This window comes from Mobula birostris, chromosome 12 (genome assembly GCF_030028105.1).
Source record: "Mobula birostris isolate sMobBir1 chromosome 12, sMobBir1.hap1, whole genome shotgun sequence".
NCBI classification, from domain to species: Eukaryota; Metazoa; Chordata; class Chondrichthyes; order Myliobatiformes; family Myliobatidae; genus Mobula; species Mobula birostris.
The window spans coordinates 46,279,109-46,302,378 of NC_092381.1; the positions used below are offsets into that span (position 1 = coordinate 46,279,109).

At 39.6% G+C, this 23,270-nt stretch overlaps 1 protein-coding gene across 1 annotated transcript; it reads right to left on the bottom strand.

Annotated features, from left to right (window-relative positions):
• Positions 1–598: 598 nt before the first annotated feature.
• prpf38a (pre-mRNA processing factor 38A) lies at positions 599–23,270 on the bottom strand. Its single transcript, XM_072273739.1, has 10 exons — positions 23,112–23,270; positions 17,989–18,148; positions 17,345–17,466; positions 16,328–16,413; positions 14,765–14,872; positions 3,804–3,916; positions 2,593–2,619; positions 2,401–2,498; positions 814–862; positions 599–729 (listed from the first exon to the last, which is right to left on the bottom strand). Exons 1-10 carry the CDS (start codon positions 23,239–23,241, stop codon positions 687–689), a joined length of 936 nt encoding a protein of 311 aa, XP_072129840.1. The 5' UTR covers positions 23,242–23,270; the 3' UTR covers positions 599–686.

A 23,270-nucleotide genomic window follows, 5' to 3' on the forward strand; every position in this document is an offset into this window, starting at 1 on the left:
AGCTCTTTCTACCTGACTTTTTCACTACTTGTCTGAAAACAGTCAGATTCAAATCACATCAGGAGATTTAAATACATAATTAATATTGATACTCCAGTTTAATTTGTGTATTTGTAAAACGTTTTAATAAACACAAAAAGACTCCTTTTAAAATTGTTAATTTGTATTTTGCCAATAAGGACAAAACATCCTGTGGCTAGCCAATTTGTACACACAAATGCTTATGTGCTTTAGTTGTACAATATAATTATGACACTAATGTTTTCCATAGTATTGGTTTTTACTTCTTAAAACTGTGAACTTTGACTGTGAACAATCAAAGATTCAGTCATGTCTTAAGTGAATTTTTGCATAATCATTGTCTCAGTTTCCAAACATCAGCTTAAAAAAAATGAATTTGCTCATTTCACAACCAAAAGATTTTATCAAAGTTAACAGTAATAAAAATCATTAAAGACACTTTAAAAAGTACTCAACATTTTTACTATTCACAAAAATCCAAATTGTGAATATTCTGCCTCTTCCAAAAATGTTAGAAAAGTTTCACCATAGCACTCTTAGGTCAAATGGAATTTTTGCAAATAACATATTAACACCAAAGACAAAAAATTGATAACATAGCAGTTTTATCTACAAACAAGTCTTGAGATGCACTTGAAGTGCAGATTTGTGATTTTATGGAACCTTCATTCATTTCCTCGGCGACTCTTCTTGTGACTCTTCTTTGATCTAAGAACAGTGCAGAAGTGATTAGAAATTATGCACAGAGTGAATTAAGATTATTAAGAAAAAGTTGTTTTAAACTAATGTTACCTTTCAGGTGTTTTGGAATGACTTCTGTGTCTGTGGCTTCTGTGATGACCTATTTGAAAGGTAGAACATGTATGTATCAGTGATGAAAGCATGTATATGGCAAGAAAGATTTTGGATATGGAAATCACATGATTTCCTCCAAAAGGCTTGCATGTAACATAGAAAAATTATATAAAGGAAAATCACCAAACTTTCTTTGGAGAACAAAGCTCAAAAGTTATCCATGTTGGTGCAAATCAGTGTCAGAAGAGAGAAAATTCCCTGCAGATACTAAGCTCGAAAATAATTCAAAATAGAAAAAAAAAATTTAAATGGTGGTCCTTTTCATTTAGTATCTATTTATTCAAAGGCTCTTGCTTTTCAATTGTGTTTATACTGTGCACAGACTAAAACTATATGAACATGTTCAGTGTTTCAAATTCCCCTTACCTCATTCTGACACGACTTGCTGTCTTGTCCTATTTAACTATTCTGCCTCATTTCCTAAGTTCATGGGCTTACTTCACTTCCAACACTCATCTTTAAGTGCTTTTCTCTTCCATTCAATTTAATCACAGTATCAAAACTCTAGTTTTTTCCCCCACAGGATATGGTGACCTGAGCATTTTAGATATACCCACAGAATCAAACATTGGTTACAGCACAGGTCCTGCCTGTTCAATATACATCCATTACCAGTTTGAACACCACAATTGAATTAGTTTCCACTATTCATCCAACAGCACAATCAAAATTCTAACCTATCACTGCATAACCCCAAGCAAGAAAAAAGCTGTACAATGCAAACCAGTCTACTTCCTCACTCAGTTTACCCACACCACAGAGGATCCCCAGGATCCCCTTCTTTCTGACCACAAATGACACGCTCGAACACAAACTGGAAAGTCTGGTTACCAAAATTGTTAAGTTCAATGCTGAGTCCCAAAGGCAGTAACAGGCTGAGGTAGCAAATAAGATGTTTTCCTCATGTTTACTGACATGGTGAAGGAGGGCAGAGTGGGAGTGAAATGGAGAATTAAAGAGACAGGCATCTGGAAGCTCAAGATTACTCCTACGGACTACACGGAGGTATTCTGGTCACATGATTTGAATTGTTTTCTTCAGTACAGAGAAGTTCACATTGTGAGCATCACATGCAATATACTATGTTGGAAGCACAAGTGAATCACAGCTTTCTCAGTAAGAACGTTTGGGAAGGGAAAAGGTAAAAGCTTAAGTATTGAATAACAAGACTCTGAAGAGTATGACTGAATCAAGCAGCTGCAAAATGAACTATGCCACTGCAATATTGAAAGGGAAGGGGAAGATGTCCGATGGTGGTATCTGCTGAAGGTGGTGATAATCACTGAGCCTAGAGGTTCTTGGGGTGGAAGATGGAAACAAATGGAACTCTATCATTACTCAGAATGGCAGCAAATGTACAGTGCAGCCTTAAAGAACGTCCAGGTTTTGTCACAACAGTAAATTGAGGAAAGCATGTCAAGTCAATTCCACTTATAATCTTCATCAATCCAACAGACTATATAAGTTTAAATTTCAAGATTTAAACAGCAAGCTATTCATTTGCAAGGAAGCTAAGAATTATACCTGGAGACTTGGATCTTGATCTGTGACGCCGATCTCTGGATCGACTGCGATGACGTCTGGGACTTTTGCTGCGATGCCTTTCACGACGTGGTGATGGGCTTCAGTAAAACGATAAAGTAAAATAAGCATTAAGTCTGCTTAGAAACAGTGATGCCCACATTATCTAAAAGGGACAATTAAAAATATACATACCTTCTTCTTTTGGGAGACCTACTGCGCCTGTAAATTGAAAGATTAAGTCATTGATTATTTCTGAAGAAAGTTAAATATACAATTCACTACTCCGACATTACTTCCAACTGGAATTCATCGTACATGTTATTTTCTCCAATGATTTACTGTTGTATGTGCATGTTTCACCTGTTCAGATAAATTCCAAAACCTAATCAAGTGCATTCTAAAGAAGATCTGACCATGAACAAATGTGTGGTCATGAGTCCAAAGAATCTACAAAAATTAACAAATAACTAGTAATATAGTGCAGCTAACATAAATAAAGTTAGAAATACTCAAGATCTTCAGATACATCAATGAAAGGGTTACATTCTTGTTAACACTGTATGAACCAAGAACCTGATTAGTTTTGAAGAAAAATTTCTGATAGTTCTCCAAAGCACAAGAATTTTAATTAAAATCACCTAAAATATGTGACATAATAAACGATTATGTGATTAACAACTGAATGTTAAAGGCAATAAAAAAAATATAATGTTCATTCTCTGGCCCACTCTCCTCCAACCCCATAGTACTGTTCACCCCCATGGCTCTTGCCACCTCTTCTTCTGGGCCCTCAGTTTTTCTCCCCAGACTTTTGCAAGTTCTCACCCTGTCAAACCTTCCATGAACTCTATTCTCCCTTGCCCATCCCATCCCATCCCACCCCTTCTCAAACGCACACTTCCCATCCCAACCAAGCACTCTCTGAGGCAGCTGTGGGAATGCAGTCTTTGTTGACATTGGTTGTCCTCTTTGCCACTCTCCATTGCGCTTTCAATCGCAGTCAACTGTTTAATTTTTAGATTAGACTGTTTAACTGTTATTTCCTTGCAGTTTAACAATTAATTATATTTGTATTTTGCATAATTATTTATATACAAATAACTGCTTGCTATGTCTAAGGTTTTGCCTGTTTCCTGACTTCTGAAAGAACCTTGGATTAAAACACCAGAATCCAACTACTACTAAGATTAGGAATTGGTTTTATAGCAAAAAATGCCAAGTCGAAGACACAACTCTTAAAAGAATTGTATTATTGTAAAAAAAAAAAATTGTAAACAGAACATTGATAAACGAAGGGGAACATGTGCAGTATACCTGGAATACTCATCCAACTATTCTTTCATATGCCCATGAATTGATTGTGAATTTCCAGCACTCTGTACCTCATTCAGCAATTTTCTTACCGTCTTGGTGTTTTGCTTCGGCTTCTCCTGTACCGTGGAGAGGGAGACCTACGAGGCCTGTCAAGATCTCGGTAACCTCTTCGTGGAGGCTCTGGTGTTGGCATTCTGTCACCCTAGAGGTCACAACATGTAATATAAATTTACTTGGGAAAATTATGATAAATGCAAATGGGAATTTACATGGCATGTTTGCATTGAATACATACTTATAGACTAAAATATTACACAAAATTTCTACCATAACAGCACATAACTGTTCTTAAATTAAGGGAATAATACAGTTGAAATAAAATTTTCATGTACACAATATTTAAACTACTTTCATACAAAATGCCAAGAGACAGTGAGTACAAAGAGTGACACATTACAGTAGCAGATCCTTTGGTCTCTAGGTCATGCAGACAACCAAGTACCAGTTGCAATAATTCTACTTCCAACCCATTTTATTCTGCCCATTTTCCCATCAACTTCTCCCATATTCTCATAGTCACACACTTGGGCAATCACAGTGGACAATTAAAGAACCAATTTGCAAATCCTTGATGTGGTTGGAAATCAGAGCAATCAAAAGGAAATGCAAATGGTCACAAAGAGCACATGCAAACTCCAGACAGTCAGCAACAGGAGTCTGGAGCGAACTAGGATTGCAGGTACTGAGGCAGCAGCTCTACCAGTTGCACTGCAATGATCCATTAGCCAAGGGGACCATGGACACCAGCTGACCAATGGGAAATGAGTGACATCAACTCATTAAATCTCACATTACCGTTCTTCAGGTAATGGAAACCCTTGTTGAATTCACAACTTATTATCCAAAGTCTGAGATGTGGAATAATATGCACACTGATGGAATGTACAGTGGAATATAAACAATTTTTCCTTCACATTTTTGATGCACACATGATGCAGCCCCATGTTACAGAAAATGATGGTAGTTCTCTAAGAAAATAGTTCAGAAACATTTCTAAGAATACAGGCCACTTAGTTACCTCCCTAACGGAGGGTCGCCTGCATACACTGAATTTAAACTGGTCTGGATTAACAAAATCCTCACCATCCTCGTTCGTTAATGGGTTAGGGTTAACTGGGCTTTTCAGAGTGTGTAGTAGTTTCCCAGTAACTATTGTTGACACCAGCTTTTTATTTCAGAATGTTACTTGTCATTTATTAGCACAAAATTAAATGTTTACAGAATTTTGCTGCATGTCAAGAGCTGAGTTTATAGAATCATATACATTACAGAAACACAATCTTCGACCCACCATGTTCATATAAAACATTGCATCTTATCCATTCTAATCTCATTTGCTCTATTGTCATGGTGCTTGGTTAAAATGTACCACCTGAGAGGGAGGTACGCTTTACTATAATGCTGTGACAGTACCTCCCTCTTAGACAATGCATTCCAGAATCCAACCAGCCTTTGGAAGAAAAAAAATCCCTTCTTCTCTCATACCCACACCCTACATCTATGTCCTCCAGTTTTAGATATCTCTGGTAGGGAAGTCTCCCACTACCTTCTGCCTTTAACCTTCAATCTCCGTATTAGCACCCCCCCAACACCGCCTCTGCTCCATGAAAATCCAACCTAACAAGTCTCATAACTGAGGCCCATGCAATATCCCAGTGAACCTCCTCTGCATCTTCTCCAGTGCAATCACTTGGGGTGTACTCCAGCTGTGACCTAACAGACATTTTATAAACCTGTACCATCGTATACTGTTCCTCAGCCAATGTAGGTATCCATCTTCACTACCTTATCTATGCTGCCACCAAGAGGAATCACTGAATTTACTGAGTATGTGCAGAGCAGGATCATTAAGGTGTTATACCTGGATTGAGTATGGAAGAGATCAGATAAGCTGGGTTTCTTTTACTTTGCTCGATGGTAGGAGTTTCAAAAATAAAACAATAAGGGTATGAAGTGAGAGGAAGGAGTTTTAAAGGGGCAAATTTTGTTTTACACAGAGCGGTTGATAAGAGGCAGTGGGTTCAAATAAAATAACTACGTTTAAGGAATTCATACACAAACTTAAATAGACAAAGCATATAGTCCTAATGCAGGCAAATGGGATTAATGTAGTTTTATATCTATACTACTTATTTATAAAACTACATGTATATCCCTTTCATATATCTTTTAAAGAGCAGATTAAAGACTAGTTTATCACTTGGACATCAAGGATGTAATGCTGAGGCTTTAATGCATTCATCAGACTGCACAGAGTATTGTAAGCACTTCTGGGCTCCTTATCTAAAAAGATTTGCTGGCATTAGAGAGGGTTCAGAGGAGGTTCACAAGAATGATTCCAGGGATGAAAGCATTAATGTATGAGGAGCATTTGATGGCTCTGGGCCTGTACTTGCTGGAGTTTAGAAGAATCGGGGGGGGGGGGTAGAATCTCAGCCAAATATATCAAATATTGAAAGGACTAGATAGAGAGGATGTGGTGGAGTCTAGGACCAGAGTGTACAGCTTTAGAATAAAAGGACACTCATTTAGAACAAAGATGAGGAGGAATTTCTTTATGCTGAATCTGTGGAATTCATTACCACAGACAGATGTGGAGGCCAAGTCATTGAATATATTTAAAGTGGAGGTTGATAGTTTCTTGATTTGTCAGGTCATCAGAGGTTACAGAGAGAAGACAGGAGAATGGGATTGAGGGGGATAATAAATCAACCATGATGGAATTGATGGAATGGTAGATCGCAAACACACACAACACACTGGAGGAACTCAGCAGGTCGGGCAGCATCCGTGAAAACGATCAGTCAACGTTTCGGGCCAGAACCTTTCGTCAGGATTAAAGAGTGGAGCAGACGTAATGGGCTGAATGGCCTAATTCTGCTCCAGTGTAATAGTCATGTCACAGCAGTACTTGGAGAGAACAGACTTGAGAGCTCGTCTACTGAGCTATATGGTGAAACTGAGGAATTAGAAAGGGATGACCACATTAATGGGATTAAATTACAGAACAAACTTGTGTATGACACCAAGATTGGGGATGCAGTGAACAATGAGAAAGGCTACCAAAGCTTGCAGTGGGATCTGGACCAGCTGGAAAAATGGGCTGAAAAATGGCAGCCAAGCCGGGATAGGACTTACACAGTGAGCATTAGGGCACTGCGGAGTAGTAAAACACAGGTATCTGGGAAAACTGATGCTTGAAAATGGCATCACAGATAGATAGGATTATAAAGCGAGCTTTTAGCACATTGGTCTTCATATATCAAAGCACTTAGTACAGGAGTTGGGATGTTATACTGAAGTTACATAACATGCTGGTAAAGCCTAATTTGGAGTATTGTGTCGGGTTCTGGTCACCTACCTACAGGAAAGACATCAGTAAGATTGAAAGAATGCAGAGAACTTTTACAAGGATATTGCCAGGACTTGAGTTACAGTATAGGGAAAGGTGGCATAGGTTAGGATTTTATTCACTGAAGTGTAGGAGAATGAGGGAATATTTGATAGAAGTATATAAAATTATAAAGGTACAGATAGGGTAAACGTAAGCAGGGTTTTTCAACTGAGGGTGGGTGAGACTCCAATCAAAGGTCATGGGGTAAAGGGTAAAAGGTGAGAAGTTTGAGGCAAACATGGGTGAGAACATCTTAATTAAGAGGGTAGTGACAGTGTGGAACAAGCTGCCAGCAGAAGTGTGGATGCGAGTTCCACAATTAAGAGAAATTTGGACAGGTACTGGGACGGACAAGGTATGGAGGACTACGGTCTGGATACAGGTCGATGGGACTAGGCAGAATAGTAGTTTGGCACTGACTAGAAGGGCCAAAGGGCCTGCTTCTGTGCTGTAGTGCCCTATGACTCTAATTTAGATGTAAAATAGATACATGAAAGGATATCAACAACTCAAATGTAGAAATGTGATGATGATGCCAGATTTAGCTTGAAAAAGTGGATTCCTATTAATTGTGAGACACTGGGACCAGTACATTTTGGTCAAATTAAGTAGCTGCCCCAATTAGCCTAAGTTCCATGGAAATAGTTAAAAAAAAGTTTTAAAAAACCAAGTAACAAATCATGTATGCAAGTGAAATGCAGAACAAATTAGAACACTACTCAGAGGACTACAATGCTACAAAACTGTATTAGTTCCCAATAGTCATTGACAGAATTCATCTAATGTTCGTAATGAACAAAATTCACCGCAGACCACTAGTGCAGATAATGGATTGCCTTCATACAATACTATTGACAACTGCATCATCCAAATCTTCATTTTCATTGTAACATTCAAGATAATTGTTGACACCTTCAATTTTTTCATAGATCCTAACTTACTAACGTAGTGTAATCATTTCATTTTCACTCTTGAGCATTTCTTGCATCTCCAATCTTAAACGCTTGAAACCACAGTGAGCAAAACAGAATTGTCTTAGTGCTTATGTCTCACCATGACTGACAAAAATCTCTGCTTTTTGAACACATACACGTGTAGTTGACGCTATTTAAAAACTGTTTGCTCTAAACACAGCTATACAAGTGCAGACATCTGATACTAGTTAGAAACTATTCAGCAACAGTCTCCTGCCCCAATTAAGCGGTATAGTGTCCCAAACAAATGAAGGGAATCCTGGCAATTTGATTAGTTTTTGTTCTTTAAGAGTTGTCCCAAATAAGCGGTTGCCCTGATTAATCAATTGATCAGAATCCACTGTATTAAAATGAAAACTTGGCCGACAAAACTAATCAAACAAGGTAGAGATATTTCAGCTATAGCCTGCATGCATTTTCATGAGAGATGAGCAGGAAGATTACGTCTTTTATGAATGACTGATTTTCATTCACAGAGCTCTGGCAATTTTTAAAATGCATTTGCAGATAACTGAATAATACAAGTGAAAACGGGTTCATTACAGAAAATCTAAGATGAAGTGAAAAAGAAAATAAGAGAAGCAAAGTCAGAACATGAGACAAGACAGGCATCAGGTATAAAAGGAATTACAAAAATATTCTATAGGCACGTAACAGGAAATGGTCTATAAGAAGATAGGACAATCAGAAACCGGAAAGGAAATTTAATTATTGAAGCATAAAATAAACATTGCAATTCTTTCCTTATTCTGAAAGAAGATACTTCTGCAATCACAGCAAGGGAAGATATATATATATATAGATATAGATAGATAGATAGATATATATATATAGATATAGTGTGGATGGGTTTTAAATCGATAGTAGGTGATGTTGCACTAAAATAGTTCAAACATCTCTCAAGGCACAATAGGAATCAGAAGGTTTAATATCACTGGCATATTAAATTGTTTTTAATATGAAATTAAGTTGTTTATGGCAGCAATAAACTGCAATACATAATAAAAAATCATAAAGAAATATACAAGAAATCTCTCTCTCTCTCTGGCTATCCATCCCATAGGATGATAATGGTTCCTTTCAGTCAGTTAGTGGGGTGGTACCCCACTCCTCAGAAAGGAACAGCGTGTGCGTGAATGGATTTTAGGTGAGTAGGGCGTTGCACAGTTCCAGACCCACCCTCTTGACATCCTCTCCTGGATCCAGCGACATGGTGGGGTCCAAGACGGCTGGGGGAAGTTCTGTTGCAGTGAATGGCCAGGCCAAGCTTCAGTGCAAGGGATGCCCCTTCCGCACTTCACGGCACGTGTTTGCTAGATGGCCATTGACCCTACGAGAGGGCTCATCCGCCCTTTGACAGGTCTTGTTCAAGCCTGATGGGGGAGCTGGGTTAGTCGCCGACCACCCGACCATGCGACAGGTAGTAAGTACTGGGTTACATGGTACCAGTAGCACTCAGACGAGTGACCTGACATGATATAAGAAATATATATAAATTAAATAAGTAGTGCAAAAAGGGCAAAAAAATGAAGTAAGGTAGTGCTCATTATCCATTCAGAAATCTGACGGCAGAGGGGAAGAAGCCATTGCTGAAATGTTGAACGTCCGTCTGCAGGCTCCTGTACCTCCTCTTTGTTGATATCAATGAGAAGACAGCATGTGCTGTGTGATGGGGATCCTTAATGATTGATAGTTCTTTTTTTGAGGCACCGCCTTTTGAAGGTAGCCTCGATGCTGGGCAGGCTAATGCCCATGAGGGTTCAGAGTTTACAACTTTTTACATGTTTTTCTGATCCTGTGCAGTGGCCCTTCGATACCAGATAGTGATGCAATCAGTTAGATATATGGTACATCTGTAGAAATTTGTGACAGTCTTTGGTAACATAGCAAGTCTCCTCAAAATCCCAATGAAATATAGGGGCTGTCGTGCCTTCCTTGTAATTGCATCAATATATTGGGCCCAGGATAGATCTTCAAAAATGCTGATATCCAGGAACTTCAAAATTGCTCACTCTTTCCACTGCTGATCTATCGATAAAGACTGGTGTGTATTTCCAACTTTCCCTTCCTAAAGTTCACAACAGCTTCTTGGTCTTACTGTGCAAAGTTGGTGCGACACCACTCAACCAGCTGACCTGTCCTGCTCCAATATACCTCCTCGTCACCGTCTGAAATGCTGCCAACAATAGGCATGTCATCAGCAAATTTATCAATGCTGTGTACCTAGCTACACAGTTGTGTGCGTAGAGAGAGTAGAGCAGTGAGTTAAGCACACATCCTTGAGGTGCACTAGTATTGATTGTCAATGAGGAGATTTTATTTCTGATTTGCAGATTGGTGTTTCCCAATGAGGAAGTCAAGGATACAGCTGCAGACAGAATCAAAGGCTCAGTTTTAGAGCCTGTTGATTTGAACTGAGGGGATGATGGTATTGAATACTGAGGTGTAATCAATAAACAGTAGCCTGACATAGGTATTGCTATTGTCCAGGTGATCCAAGGCCAAATGGAGAGCCAGTGAGATTGCATCTACTGTAGACCATTGTGGTGATCAGCAAATTGCAGCAGGTTCAGGTCCTTGATTAGGCAGGAGTTGATTCTGGCCATGACCAACCTTGCAAAGCATTTCATCACAGGAATGTGAGTGCAACTGGGCGACAGTTATTGAGGCTGTTATTATTACCCTGCTCTTCTTGGGCACGGGTATGATTGTCACCCTTTTGAAGCAGATGGGAACCTCAACAGTGAGAGATTGAAGATGTCTGAATACTCCTGCCAGTTGGGTGGCACAGGTTTTCAGAACCCTACCAGGTACACCAAAGATGTTCTGATGTTGGCCTCCAAGACCAGACGCTGCAGAGATTTGCACAGATGTAGTTTTATTCTCCCTTTCAAAGCATGCATTAAAGGTGTTGAGCTCCTCGAGTGAAGCATCAGTCGTTATGTTAGGTTTCACTTTGTAGGAAGTGATGGTCTGCAAACCTTGCCAGAGCTGATGTGCAACTGATGGCAATTGTTTATTGCTCTTAACAATAGACTTCCATAGGTTGTACCTGGACTTCTATTGTTCTGAATCACTAGCGTCGAATGCCACAGATCTAGCCCTCAGCAGACTACAAATCTCATGGTTCATCCATAGCTTTTGGTTTGGGTATGTCTGGTACCTTCTCAAAGGAGGCACGCACTCATCCACACAGGTCTTGATGAAGTCAGTGACAACTGTGGCGTATTCATTCAGATTCAAAGATGAATCCCTGAATGTTGTCCAGTCCGTCACTCAAAGCAGTCCCGTAAGCATTCCTCCACCACCCTGGACAATACCTTCTTGGTCCTCACCACTGGTACTGGTCTTTAGTCTGTCTATATGGCAGGAGTAGAAGTACAGCCAGGTGATTGAACTTTCCAAAGGGATGACATGATAAGTGTTCTTGATGGCGGTATAACAGTGGTCCAGTGTGCTAGCCCTCTGGTGATATGTTGGTGGTAGTTATTCAGAGACTTCATCAAGCTGGCCTGGTTGAAATGCCCCCACAATGATAGAGAAGGCATCAGGGTACCCTGCTTCGAGACTGCTTATCACAGAGTTCAGCTCATCCAGTGTCTGGCTGATGTTGGCCAGAGGTGAAATGTACACTGCTACCAGAATGATGGCAGAAACTCCATCGGCAGATAAAATGGACAAAACCCGATGGCTAAATGTTCTATTTCGGGTGAGCAGGATTCAGACAGAACCCCCATGTCTGTGTACCACAATCAGTTTGTCATACAGCATATTCCCCCTCCTCTACCTTTAAAAGACTCTTTGCAGAGAATGCTGAAGTCATCAAGCTGCAGCATGCGTCTGAAATGGCGGGAATGAGCCACATTTTTATGAAGCACACAGCAGCTCCTAATGCTCCTCTGGTACTGCAACCTTGCTCTGAATCTTCAATTTCATTTTCCAAAGGCTACGTTTGCCAGCAGGATAGTTGAGAGTGGGAATCAAAGGACTCTGTTTCACTTGCAGCTAAATTAGTAGATCTCTGACTGCAGACTTGGGTCGTGAGTACAGTTCCCCTTTAAGAAAATGTTTTCTTAAGGGACACAAGCCTGCAGTCTGAGATCCACCGACTTAGCATTTGATAGATTTTTTAAACATCTTAAAACGATATTGCTTACTGAAGTACCCCTGGCTGTGACTGTGGATTTCTGCTGTAGTGGTCCTAAATGGGAAAATTTGATGATCCCCATTGTAGTTGGACACAAAGAGTCGCCACTTATCAGAATGACTGAATAGCCTTGAATAAAAAGAGCAGCACAGCAGACAGCATTGCTGCTGCATCGTTTCAGTGACTTGGATTTGATTCTAACCTCAAGTGGTTTTCTTGGTATCCTTGGAAGTGTTTCCCCCAGGTGCTCCAATTTCTTACTATATTCTAATGAAAGATTAACTGACTAACTCGTATGGGTGGGTGACAGAAGACTTGTGTGATATTGGGTCAACAACACAGAGCCAAAATGTTGACTCTTTCCAAAGATGCTGCCTGACCTGCTGAGTTTTTCCATAATTTTCTGTTTTTGTTACAGACTGAAGGTGACCAGCAAAAGGACAGATGTGACACGAGGAAAGGATATGAAATAGTAAATAATTTGGAAACGAAACGCACTGACAAAGGCTGCGACTCAGGCAGTTTAAGTGCAGCATTCAACATGAAAGGAAAAACTTGCAGAGGTAAACAAGAGGTGAGGGCTTAGGACTTGCTGTATTCTTCTTACAAGGCACAAGAATGGACTCAATAAGTACAGCAACATTTAAATTATTTTAGGTTTCTGTGATCCATTTAATATTAGGCACATTGGCCTTCATAAATCAGGGCACGGAGTACATAAGTTGGGGTGTTATGTTGAAGTTGTATAACACAGCGGTCCCCAACATCCGGGCCGTAAAGCATGTGCTACCGGGCTGCGAGGAAACCTTTCCTCATTCTCTGTCACGGCCACTGTTGAGCCATTACTCACGCGAGGTCATTACCCGCGCGTCATCTATGTCAGTACAGGAAGACGATCAACTCCTCGAGCTTGCAAATGACAGCGGGCTGAAAAGTATGTTTGACATAACACCTCTGCCGGCATTCTGGATCAAAGTCAAGGCTAAATATCCTGAGAGAGCCACGAAAGCACTGAAAACGTTGATTCCATTTCCAACATATCTCTGCAATGAATGCAACGAAAACTAAATTGCAGAATAGACTGGACATAAGGAACCCCCTTCGAGTATCGCTGTCTCCCATCACCCCTTGAAAGGACCATGTTGTTGCAGGGAAACAAGTATTCAGCCCAGGGCTCCCACTAATTCAGTGATTTTGGTGTGTTGCAATGATTTTATATGTTCATACGGGGAAAATATGTGCTGTGTGTTTAACATCCAAACGTTACTTAAAATGTAATGATGCTATTGACTTATAAGTGACTTATATAACCATATAACAATTACAGCATGGAAACAGGCCATCTCGACCCTTCTAGTCCGTGCCGAATGCTACTCTCACCTAGTCCCACCGACCTGCACTCAGCCCATAACCCTCCATTCCTTTCCTGTCCATACACCTATCCAATTTTTCTTTAAATGATAATATCGAACCTGCCTTTACCACTTCTACTGGAAGTTCGTTCAACACTTACTTCATGCTCCCGTCCTCCCCTGGTAATTGACTTATCACTATATTCATGTGAGGAATATATGCGCTGTGTATTTAATATTAAATTTGTTAGATAAACCCTTTTAGAAACAAAATTGAGTGTATTAGCCACTTATCACCTACATTACGGTCATGGTTAACAGCCCCCCCCCCCCGAACAGAAACGGCAAAAACGATTTGTAGAAAAAAATCGGCAGGTCACGAGCACATGCGCAAGTCACGCATGCGTACTAGTGACCGTGCAAGGCTTCATGGTCATTGTAGTCATCCTCGGGGTAAACACAACGTATTTGACTGCTACTCTTGTCCGTTGGCAACCCATCCGCGCCCCCCCCCCCCCCGGGGTCGGCCGGTCCGCCAGTATATTGTCAATATTAAACCGGTCTGCAGTGCAAAAAAGGTTGGGGACCCCTGGTATAAGACATTGGTACATTGGTGAGGCTGAATTTGAAGTATTGTCTGGAGTTCTGGTCACCTACCTAAAGGAAATATATCAATAAGCTTGGAAGAATGCAGAGAAAATTTATTTAGATGTAGCCGGGATTTGAAGACCTGAGTTATAGGGAGGGAATGAATAGGTTAGGAATTCACTGGAGTGACGGGAGATTTGACAGAGGTATACAAACTTATGGGGGGTATAGATGGGTTAAGGAGATGCAGGCTTTTTCCCTGACACTGGTTGAGACTAGGTCATAGGTCGATGAAGAAAGGTGAATAATTTAAGGGGTACCTGAGAGGAACTTCTTCACTCTGAGGGTGGTGCGACTGTGAAATGAGCTGCCAGTGGAAGTGGTGAACGTGGGTTCAATTGAAACATTTGAGAAGTTTGATAAGAGGGATATGGAGGGCAATGATGTGACTGGACAGAAAGACAAGTTAATATGAACTAGACGGGTCAAGGGGCCTGTTTCTGTGCTGTCGTGCTCTATGACTCCATGTACATACCTTGTCATCCTCATCCTCATCTTCACTTGTGTCTACATCATCCATATCTTCCTCCAGTGCACTGACTCGTGTATCCAGCATCTCTGCTTCTTCCAACACATAACGTTTCTAGATGATCAGATTCACAGCAATCATTACAATTAATACACAATAATTTTTTTAGCTGTACAATTTGTAACACATACAACAGGTGAGTCAAATGCATTTAAGATTTAATATAATTTGGTTAAGAGTTTCACTTATTAAAAGATTCATCATTCACAAAGAAATCAAAATTAAGTTGGATATTAATCTCACCTCATTATCAAAAAGATGTAGAAGCTTTAAAGATGATGCAAAGGAGATTTCCTAAGATGCTGTCTAGGTTAGAGAAAGTGTCTTCTGAAGAAAAGCGGAGTGAGCCAAGTCTTTTCTGTTTGGGATAGAGGAGGATGAGAGGCAACTTGATAGAGGTGTATAAGATTGAGTGGACAGCCAGCACCTTTTTGCCAGGATGGCAATGGCTAATACCAGAAGACATCTGTTTGAGGTGAGTGGAGGAGAGTTTGGGGAGATACAAGAGGAAGGTTTTTTAAAAAATATATACAGAGAGCGTGGTGAATGTGTGGAGTGCACTGCTGGGGTTGGTAGTAGAGGAAGGCACAATAAGAACATTTAAAAGACTCATAGACAGGCACATGGTTGGAAAAAAAAGGAAGGTTATCAGCTGTCTAGGAGGGAAGAGCCAGACTGATCATGAAATATGATTAGATAGATCAGCACAAAATTGTGCGATGGACTGCTCTACGTTCATTTCACACTGTTTAAAAACTGATCTGAAATAAAGACACGAGAATTGACCATATTTTGAACATTTACCAAAAACATCAAATTTCTCCTGTAATGTATTAGATACAGAAAGAAATCATATGTATTTTGTCACCAGCTTGATACCAGGATAGGGAGAGGATACAAGGTCAGAAACTCAGCTCAGCATGGAACAGGAGGCTTGGGTTTTAGAATGGTTTCATCCATTCCAAGAGTGCGGAGTTTGTCATGGGGTCAAAAGCACAATGCAAGTGATTAAATCTGCAAATGAACCAGTTAAAAAGGCCAAGTTCATCTTAGCAGAAATCAAAGATGGAATGTAAATTCTAACTGAATTTATCAGGCCAAGGAGAACCAGTTTTGGTTTTAAGGGAAAAAAATGGTTCACTACCCTCCAGTCCACACTACTGTAATAGGAGTCCCAATCTGTAAAATGATGTGACATCTAAGTGTTTTCTCCTTTGCTTGAAAGTACTGACTCTTAGGTGAGCTTGGTTCCATGTGTTTTACAGCCATAATAGCCGCACACACACCCCATCCCTTTATGTGGGAGTAGTGAGAGAAAATGGTGACATGCTATTGAATCAAAAATGGCTGCTGGGATCATTCCAAGCCCATTCCTCATCTCAGCTGATCCGTAGCTTTTCAGTAAGATTGTGAACTTGGATGGAAGGGCTTGTGGGTGAAGAGAACAGTAAAACTTTTCTTGTCTTCAGTTAAATACTGTTCAATGCAACAGAATAAAATCAGTTGTACCTGAAGCCTGGGCAAAATGATATCACAAACTCGCTCTTCGTGGAGTAACTCGTCCATAAATTCATCAACGTGAATTAGTTCAAACTCTTCAAGAAGAAAACATGATAATGCAAGATTTAAAAAAATACAAAACCAATGACAAGAAAACCTAGAAAATGCTGGAAAGACTCCGCGAATTACCAGCACTTGCCGATACCGTACATTTATGTAGCAAACCTGCATAAATTATATAGATTAATCTTACACAAAGGTAAACACACTGATTGTTGCTACTATGCTCTAAATACTGATCAAATCATTTGGAAAAAAATTAATACACCAAAACTTATGTTTTGGTTACTAAGTTAAACAAAGTTACAGCAATGAAGTTGTTTTCTTTAACTGCAAGGAGACAACTGATGAGTATGAAACAACCTATATCCTTTAACAAATTGTTCAAAAACCAGGGAGGTAGAATTAGATTAACAGGTAGCAAGATTAAATAGAAGGGAAGGAAAAGATTTTTCTCAGAAGGTGAGAAGGGAAGGGGATTCTTTACCTGAAAGAGTAGAAAAAGCAAAAACTCTCATCATACTTAATGTGTATACTTGACAGTCACACCAAATCGCCTTCGACTTCATAATTTTTCTATTTTTTAAGATTTAGATTGTAATGTTTGAGGCAATTTCCTAACTGACATTCAACACCATGTTGATAAGAAAGCACTAAAGGTACAAACAATTTTATGGCGTGATCAATCATAATTAAAGGCACACAATTTCTAGAATAGTTTCGCTGCTAGATTCAAGATGACCATTACAACTTACCTTGAATCGTCATTATTTAAGAATAAATACTTGAATACATAGTTAAAAGATAATGCTGTACAAAGTTACTGTAACTAAAACAGTATAATTTCAATGTAGAGAATTATCCTTACAGCTTAGTGATCAAAGAATGATCGTCTAATATAGAAACATTCGTAAATTATTGTACAATGATTCAAAACATATTTACTCAGATTACTAGAATTATTACCTCCATCCCTTTTTTGTCTCTTCACCTTCCGATAGTCATTATAAAGTGGTTCCAGGTATTTATAACAATCAATAGCAGAGCCTGTTAGCCGCATATACAGTGCACCCAGCAATCTGACGTATCTGTAATGAAAGCCAATCGTTGAATGCTTCAGCTACTGTTTCCCCTTAGCAAACCTTAGATACTAAAGAACTTCCTGTGCTAGAAGACAATGCACAAGAGAAACTTGATAAAATATTCAATACAATGTTAGAGGTTGATAGCAATAGATAACAATTTATAAACAAAATTTATCATTTTTAGTTAGCGCACGGTAATAAATATTACATCATTTCCAGTTTCATCGTGCTTCTGAAAAAATGTGTGGTGAGGAAAAGCATGTGACATCTTTCACTCTTCCATTTTGAAGGAATCAGTTTAAACTGAGAAAAATCCCACAGGCAGAGTTTTCCCATTCAAACTAATGCTCTCCATCTAAAAGCAGGCAATGTCACTAAGAATGGCATCTCTCACAAGCAGATTTTCAAGCAAGTTTATTATGTTTACAGTATAATCGAAATTATGTGAAGTAGATTAAGTGTGATAAAGCAAAAACTGACTCAACAGATTTAAAAGCATTACAGTTTAATTAAAATCATACATACTTGAAATCTTCATTCTTTATAAATTCAACAATTATATCTTTTTCAGGCTGAATCTGGAGCATCTTGAGAGTCAGGCAAAGGAACGGGGAAGGCTTAATATTCCCACCATAAACCCCGCCAATATATTTCAGCTCCATCGCTTTGTCCACAACCAATTCCGCTAAGTAGCAAAAAGAAATTTGTTACAATGTCGTCACAGCACTGAACAACTCTGTAAAGTTGAACACAGAAGTTATTGAGAAACATTTTACACTGAACCTTTTTGCCTTATGGAAGCACTAGACCTAATCCAGTAATTGCATATAACATGTAAAAAAAAAATCAAATATAGGAAATCTGAAACAAAAGCAGAAAATGTTAAAAATCTGTAACTTTTGACCTGAGACATCACCTGTTTCTCTTTCCTTAATACAATTGTTACCTGATCTGCTGAATATTTTAAAGTAAGAAAAACTGAAGAATTGAATGTGCAGAAGAACCTAACATTTGCAATTGATCTGAAAATCTATTTGGCTCTTTTGAGTTTCCCAAATATTCAGTCAATTTATTACAACACACAAATGAAACAATTTTGATACAAAATGTAAGCTTCTAGAAACTACATGCACTAGTTACTGTACAAAATAGTGAACTTAAGAAACAGGTGTAAAATACATGGGATGAGCTGCAAGTTGCAAAGCAGTAATTCTGCAAGAACAGAAGTAGAGTAAGGCAGAGGAGGAGTACGAGATGACAACAATAAAGTAAAACACCTTTCCAAAAAGATCAGAAAGCAAGAACCAGAATATTACTACACAAAATTTGACACTTTGCTGAGTGGATATTTTAGGAGAATGACCAAAAACTTGGTAAAAACTTTTGAGGAAGGAGAGGTAGAAAATCAAGGGTATCGACGCAGGGACTTCCTTAACACAGGCCCTTGGTAGCTGAAGAGTCAATTGTCATTGGTGAATGGATTAAATTTAGAGCTGACCATACTTTGGGGGGGGGGGGAATGCTTATAATAGAGATTATAAAATGGAGATTAGCAAGGAAGGAGAGCATGAAACCACAGAAGGATTTCAAATAATCAAGTGATGTTCTACTAGCAGCTACAGGGTCGGATAGCAATGGAGTGATGGGTGAAGGAGACTTGGTGAATGTTAGGACAAAGGCAGCTGAGCTTTGGGTAATCTCATATCTACAACTACAAGAACAAGTTTGTGAACCCTTTGCAATTATCTGCACAAGGGTTTTCTGCATTAATTACTCATAAAATGTGGTCTAATCTTCATCTACATCACAATAATAGACAAACAAAATCAGCCTAAACTGATAAAACACAAACAATTGCATTTTTCATGATTTTATTGAACATATTGTTTAATTATTCACAGTCCAGGCTGGGAAGAGTATATGAACTCTTGTATTTAATAACTTGTAGAACCTCCTTTAGCAGCAATAACCTCCACCAAACGTTTCCTGTAGCTACTGATCAGACTAGCTCAATGGCAGGCAGGAATTTTAGACAATTCCTCCATGCAAAACTGTTTCAGTCTATCAATATTTCCAGGATACCTTGCAAGAACAGCCCTCTTCAGGTCATGCCACAGTATCTCAATTGGGTTAAGGTCTGGACTCTGACTTGGCCATTCCAAAACACGAATTTTCTTCTTCTTAAACTAACTGTTGCTGATTTACTCTTGAGGAAGAGGTGCAGCCGACGTTTCAGTCCTGACGAAGGGTCTCGGCCTGAAACGTCGACTGCACCTCTTCCTAGAGATGCTGCCTGGCTTGCTGCGTTCACCAGCAACTTTGATGTGTGTTGCTTGAATTTCCAGCATCTGCAGAATTCCTGTTGTTTGATTTACTCTTGGTGTTTCAGATCATTGTCTTGTTGCATCATCCAATTTCTATGAAGCTTTTGGTGACTGACCACTACCTTGACATTGTCCTGGGACTATGTTCTGTGGACAGTTGAGACAAAAGTTGAACAATTTTTGAATTCATTGTTCCTTCAACGATTGCAAGCTGTCCAGGCCCTGAGGCAGGAAAGCATCCCGAACCATGATGCTCCTTCCACCATGCTTCACAATTGGGATGAGGTTTTGATGTTGGTGTGCACTGCCCTTTTTCCTCCAAATATAGCTTCTGTTGGAAAGTTCAACTTTTATCTCAACTGTCCACAAAGCATTGTCCCAGAAGCATTGTGGAACATCCAGATGATCTTTTCCCAACTTGAGACGTGCAGTAATGCTTTTTTTGGAGAGCAGTGGTTTGCTCTGTGGTGTCCTTCCATGAACACCATTCTTATTCAGTGTTTTCCTTATAGTGGACACATGAACAGAGACTTTAGCAAGTTCTAGAGATTTCTGCAGGACTTTTGCTGTTACCCTTGGGTTCTTTTTCACCTCCTTCAGCATTGCACACTGTGCTGTTGGTGTGATCTTTGCAGGATGCCCACTCCCAGGGAGAGTAGCAACAGTACTGAATTTTCTCCATTTGTAAACAATTTCTCTTACTGTGGACTCATGAATACTTCGGTCTTTAGAAATGCTTTTGTACCCTATGCTTCATACAACTCTACTAAGGTCCTCTGAAAGTTGTTTTGAATGAGATATGGTGTACGTAAACAGATCTTTCTTGAGAAGAGCAAGCTGTGTCAGCAACCTGACTTTGTGTGCCATTTTTATAAGGCAGGGTACCTTTACAACCCACATCTCCATTCTCAACTGATTGACTGGAACGCCTGACTTGAAACAGCTTTTGTAGAAGGCATCAACCCAGAGGTTCACATACCTTTTTTAACCTAGACCCTGAATGATTAAACAATGTGTTCAATAAAGACCTTAAAAGTACAATTGTTAGTGTGTTTTCAGATTAGGCAGATTGTGTTTATCTATTATTGTGACTTAGCTAAAGATCAGACCACATTTTATGAGTAATTAATGCAGAAAACCAGGTAATTGCAAAGGGTGCACAAACTTCTTCTTGCAACTGTATATAAGGCCAGTCTAATATTCACCAATTTGGAAATCATATTTCCAAAACGCATAAGGTCTAAAAGTAAGAAACCAAAAACAGGTGTGCGCAGGCAGAGGTAGACTAGGAGAAGGTTATGGAACTGGCAGTAACTAGTCTTATTAATCAGAATTTACTTCAGGAGCAAATACAACGGCAAAACAGCAAACAAGGTAATTCAATTTCAGACAAACATCAGAGAGCAGAACAGAATCAGTGATTAGAGAATAAATTTCGTGAGAAGAAGCAAAAACAAGTTTTGGCCTTCCCAAAGCCAGAGGTAACCTCTGTTCACTGCATCATCTTAAGCAGTGTGAAAAAAAGATATAGAATGGACTAAGATTCAGTCAAAGGACCTGCGGAAAAGACCCAACATCTTTATTCATGTAGTGTGATTGAGCAAACTGAACTATAATAACAGATGTAATCATGACCCGCAATCCTTGCAATGGAAGGGCAAATGACAGTGACAAAGATATGAGGGAAAACAGTTAGCAGCATATATTGATGTACATACAAGAGATAAAATGAGAGCCTGAGAGATCAAGACCAAACAAGAACAAAAAAATTAACCACATTAAAGTAATTTAAAACTCCCTAACACCAATAATGGTGCAAAGATCATGACAGAGACACTGTAGGTATGAATATGGAAAGCAATGGATTTGAGAGATTTGGAATGTCACGGCCTATTCCAACACTGGTGCAAAGCCACTAACATGCCTTACCCTTTCAAGACTCATTGCATTTCTGAGACCTAAATGAAAGATTGTTTATGCAACTTTAGTAGTACGTCACCCTCAACTTGACTCCACTCTGTCAAATTCTCCCAATCTTCACCTTCACAAAGAGCATCTCACACAATTTTATTGAATAGCACAGTTGAAATGCTTGCTCTTTCCTAACTTTCTGACTGCGTCCGATATGAGTTTGTACCAAACAACTTCTATGCCGTTACTATTTCAAAACTATGTATAAAGGTGTGGAGTTATGCAGCAGAGATGCAGGCCCTCCAGCCCAATTTAACCATGCCAATCCAGATATCAACCTAACCTAGTCTCATCTTCCTGAATTTGGCCCACATTTATATAAACCTTCCCTATTGATGAAACTGCCCAATACGAAATAAATGTTGTAATTGGTCCTGTCTCTACCACTTCCTCTGGCCTTTTGCTCCAGAAAGCCACCACCCTCCATGTGGAAAAACTTCTCCTCAGGTCCCCTTTGAATATTTCACAATCAATGACTCTAGTTTAAGACTTGCCATTTCTGGAAGAAAGAAAAACACGACTATCCATCCATCTTATCTATGCTCCTCACTATTTCATAAAACTCAAAATGTCACCATTCAGTCTGGTTCAATCCCAAGAAACAAGTTCCAGCCTCTCCTTATAACTCAAGCACTCCAGTCCCACCAACATCTTTGTGAATCTGTTGCCCAATGTCCTGTGCAGCTATAACATGACACTCCAACCCTTGTACTCCAACGAAGACAAGCATACCAAACGCCTTCTTCACCACCCTTTCTTACCGTGTTACCATTTTCAATGAATTATATAATTACACCCCATAGGCCTCTCTGTACTACAACACGTTTCAGGGTCTTGTCAGTTACTGTTCAAGACCTTCATTGGTATAACTCCCCAAGATCCACCATTTCGCACTTATCTGAGTTAAATCTCAATTGCATTCCCTGGCCCGTTTTCCCAATTGTTCTTTGCTGTACACATCGCCTGGTCAAGGATTCCCAATGCTCATAAACCGGACCAAACTTTTACTAAGGTTATTTTAAAATTTCCCAATGTAAACAAGCAACGACTTTGCTACTCTGCTGACAGCAACCAACCGGTTCCCATCCGAATAAAACTGAAGAGGTCGCGGCCCAAATGCGCTTCAGCTGTAATCTTTCACAAAATGCCGGAGTAAGTCAGCAGGTCAGGAAGCATCTACGGAAACGAACAGAATAGATCTCGGCCCGAAATGGGATTAGGTGTTTATTTCCATAGCTGCTCTCTGACCTGCTAAGTTGCTCCAGCATTTTGAATGGATTTTCAGCATCTGCAGACTTTCTCGAATTTATGATCAACTGTAATCTTACGGATTGATCCTCCACCGTTCTATACCTGTAAGCCCGAAACATTCTTCCTTCCAATACTTGGACTCGTAGATGCGAGTGCGAATTATTTTTTCAATCAGATATTGCGGATTGGTCCCATGGATGCTGTGCGCATCTTTCACCGTCCGGTTCGCCATTGCAATCCCAGAAGCCCCCGCGAGGTGGT

Excerpts from the sequence above, each read along its gene's own strand:
- prpf38a (XM_072273739.1), bottom strand. The coding sequence starts at position 23,241 with ATGGCGAACCGGACGGTGAAAGATGCGCACAGCATCCATGGGACCAAT. Across the intron at positions 14,873-16,327 it reads TCATTTTGCCCAGGCTTCAG|AAACGTTATGTGTTGGAAGA; the intron begins GTACAACTGATT and ends CTGATCATCTAG. Across the intron at positions 3,917-14,764 it reads ATGAGGATGAGGATGACAAG|GGTGACAGAATGCCAACACC; the intron begins GTATGTACATGG and ends TGTGACCTCTAG.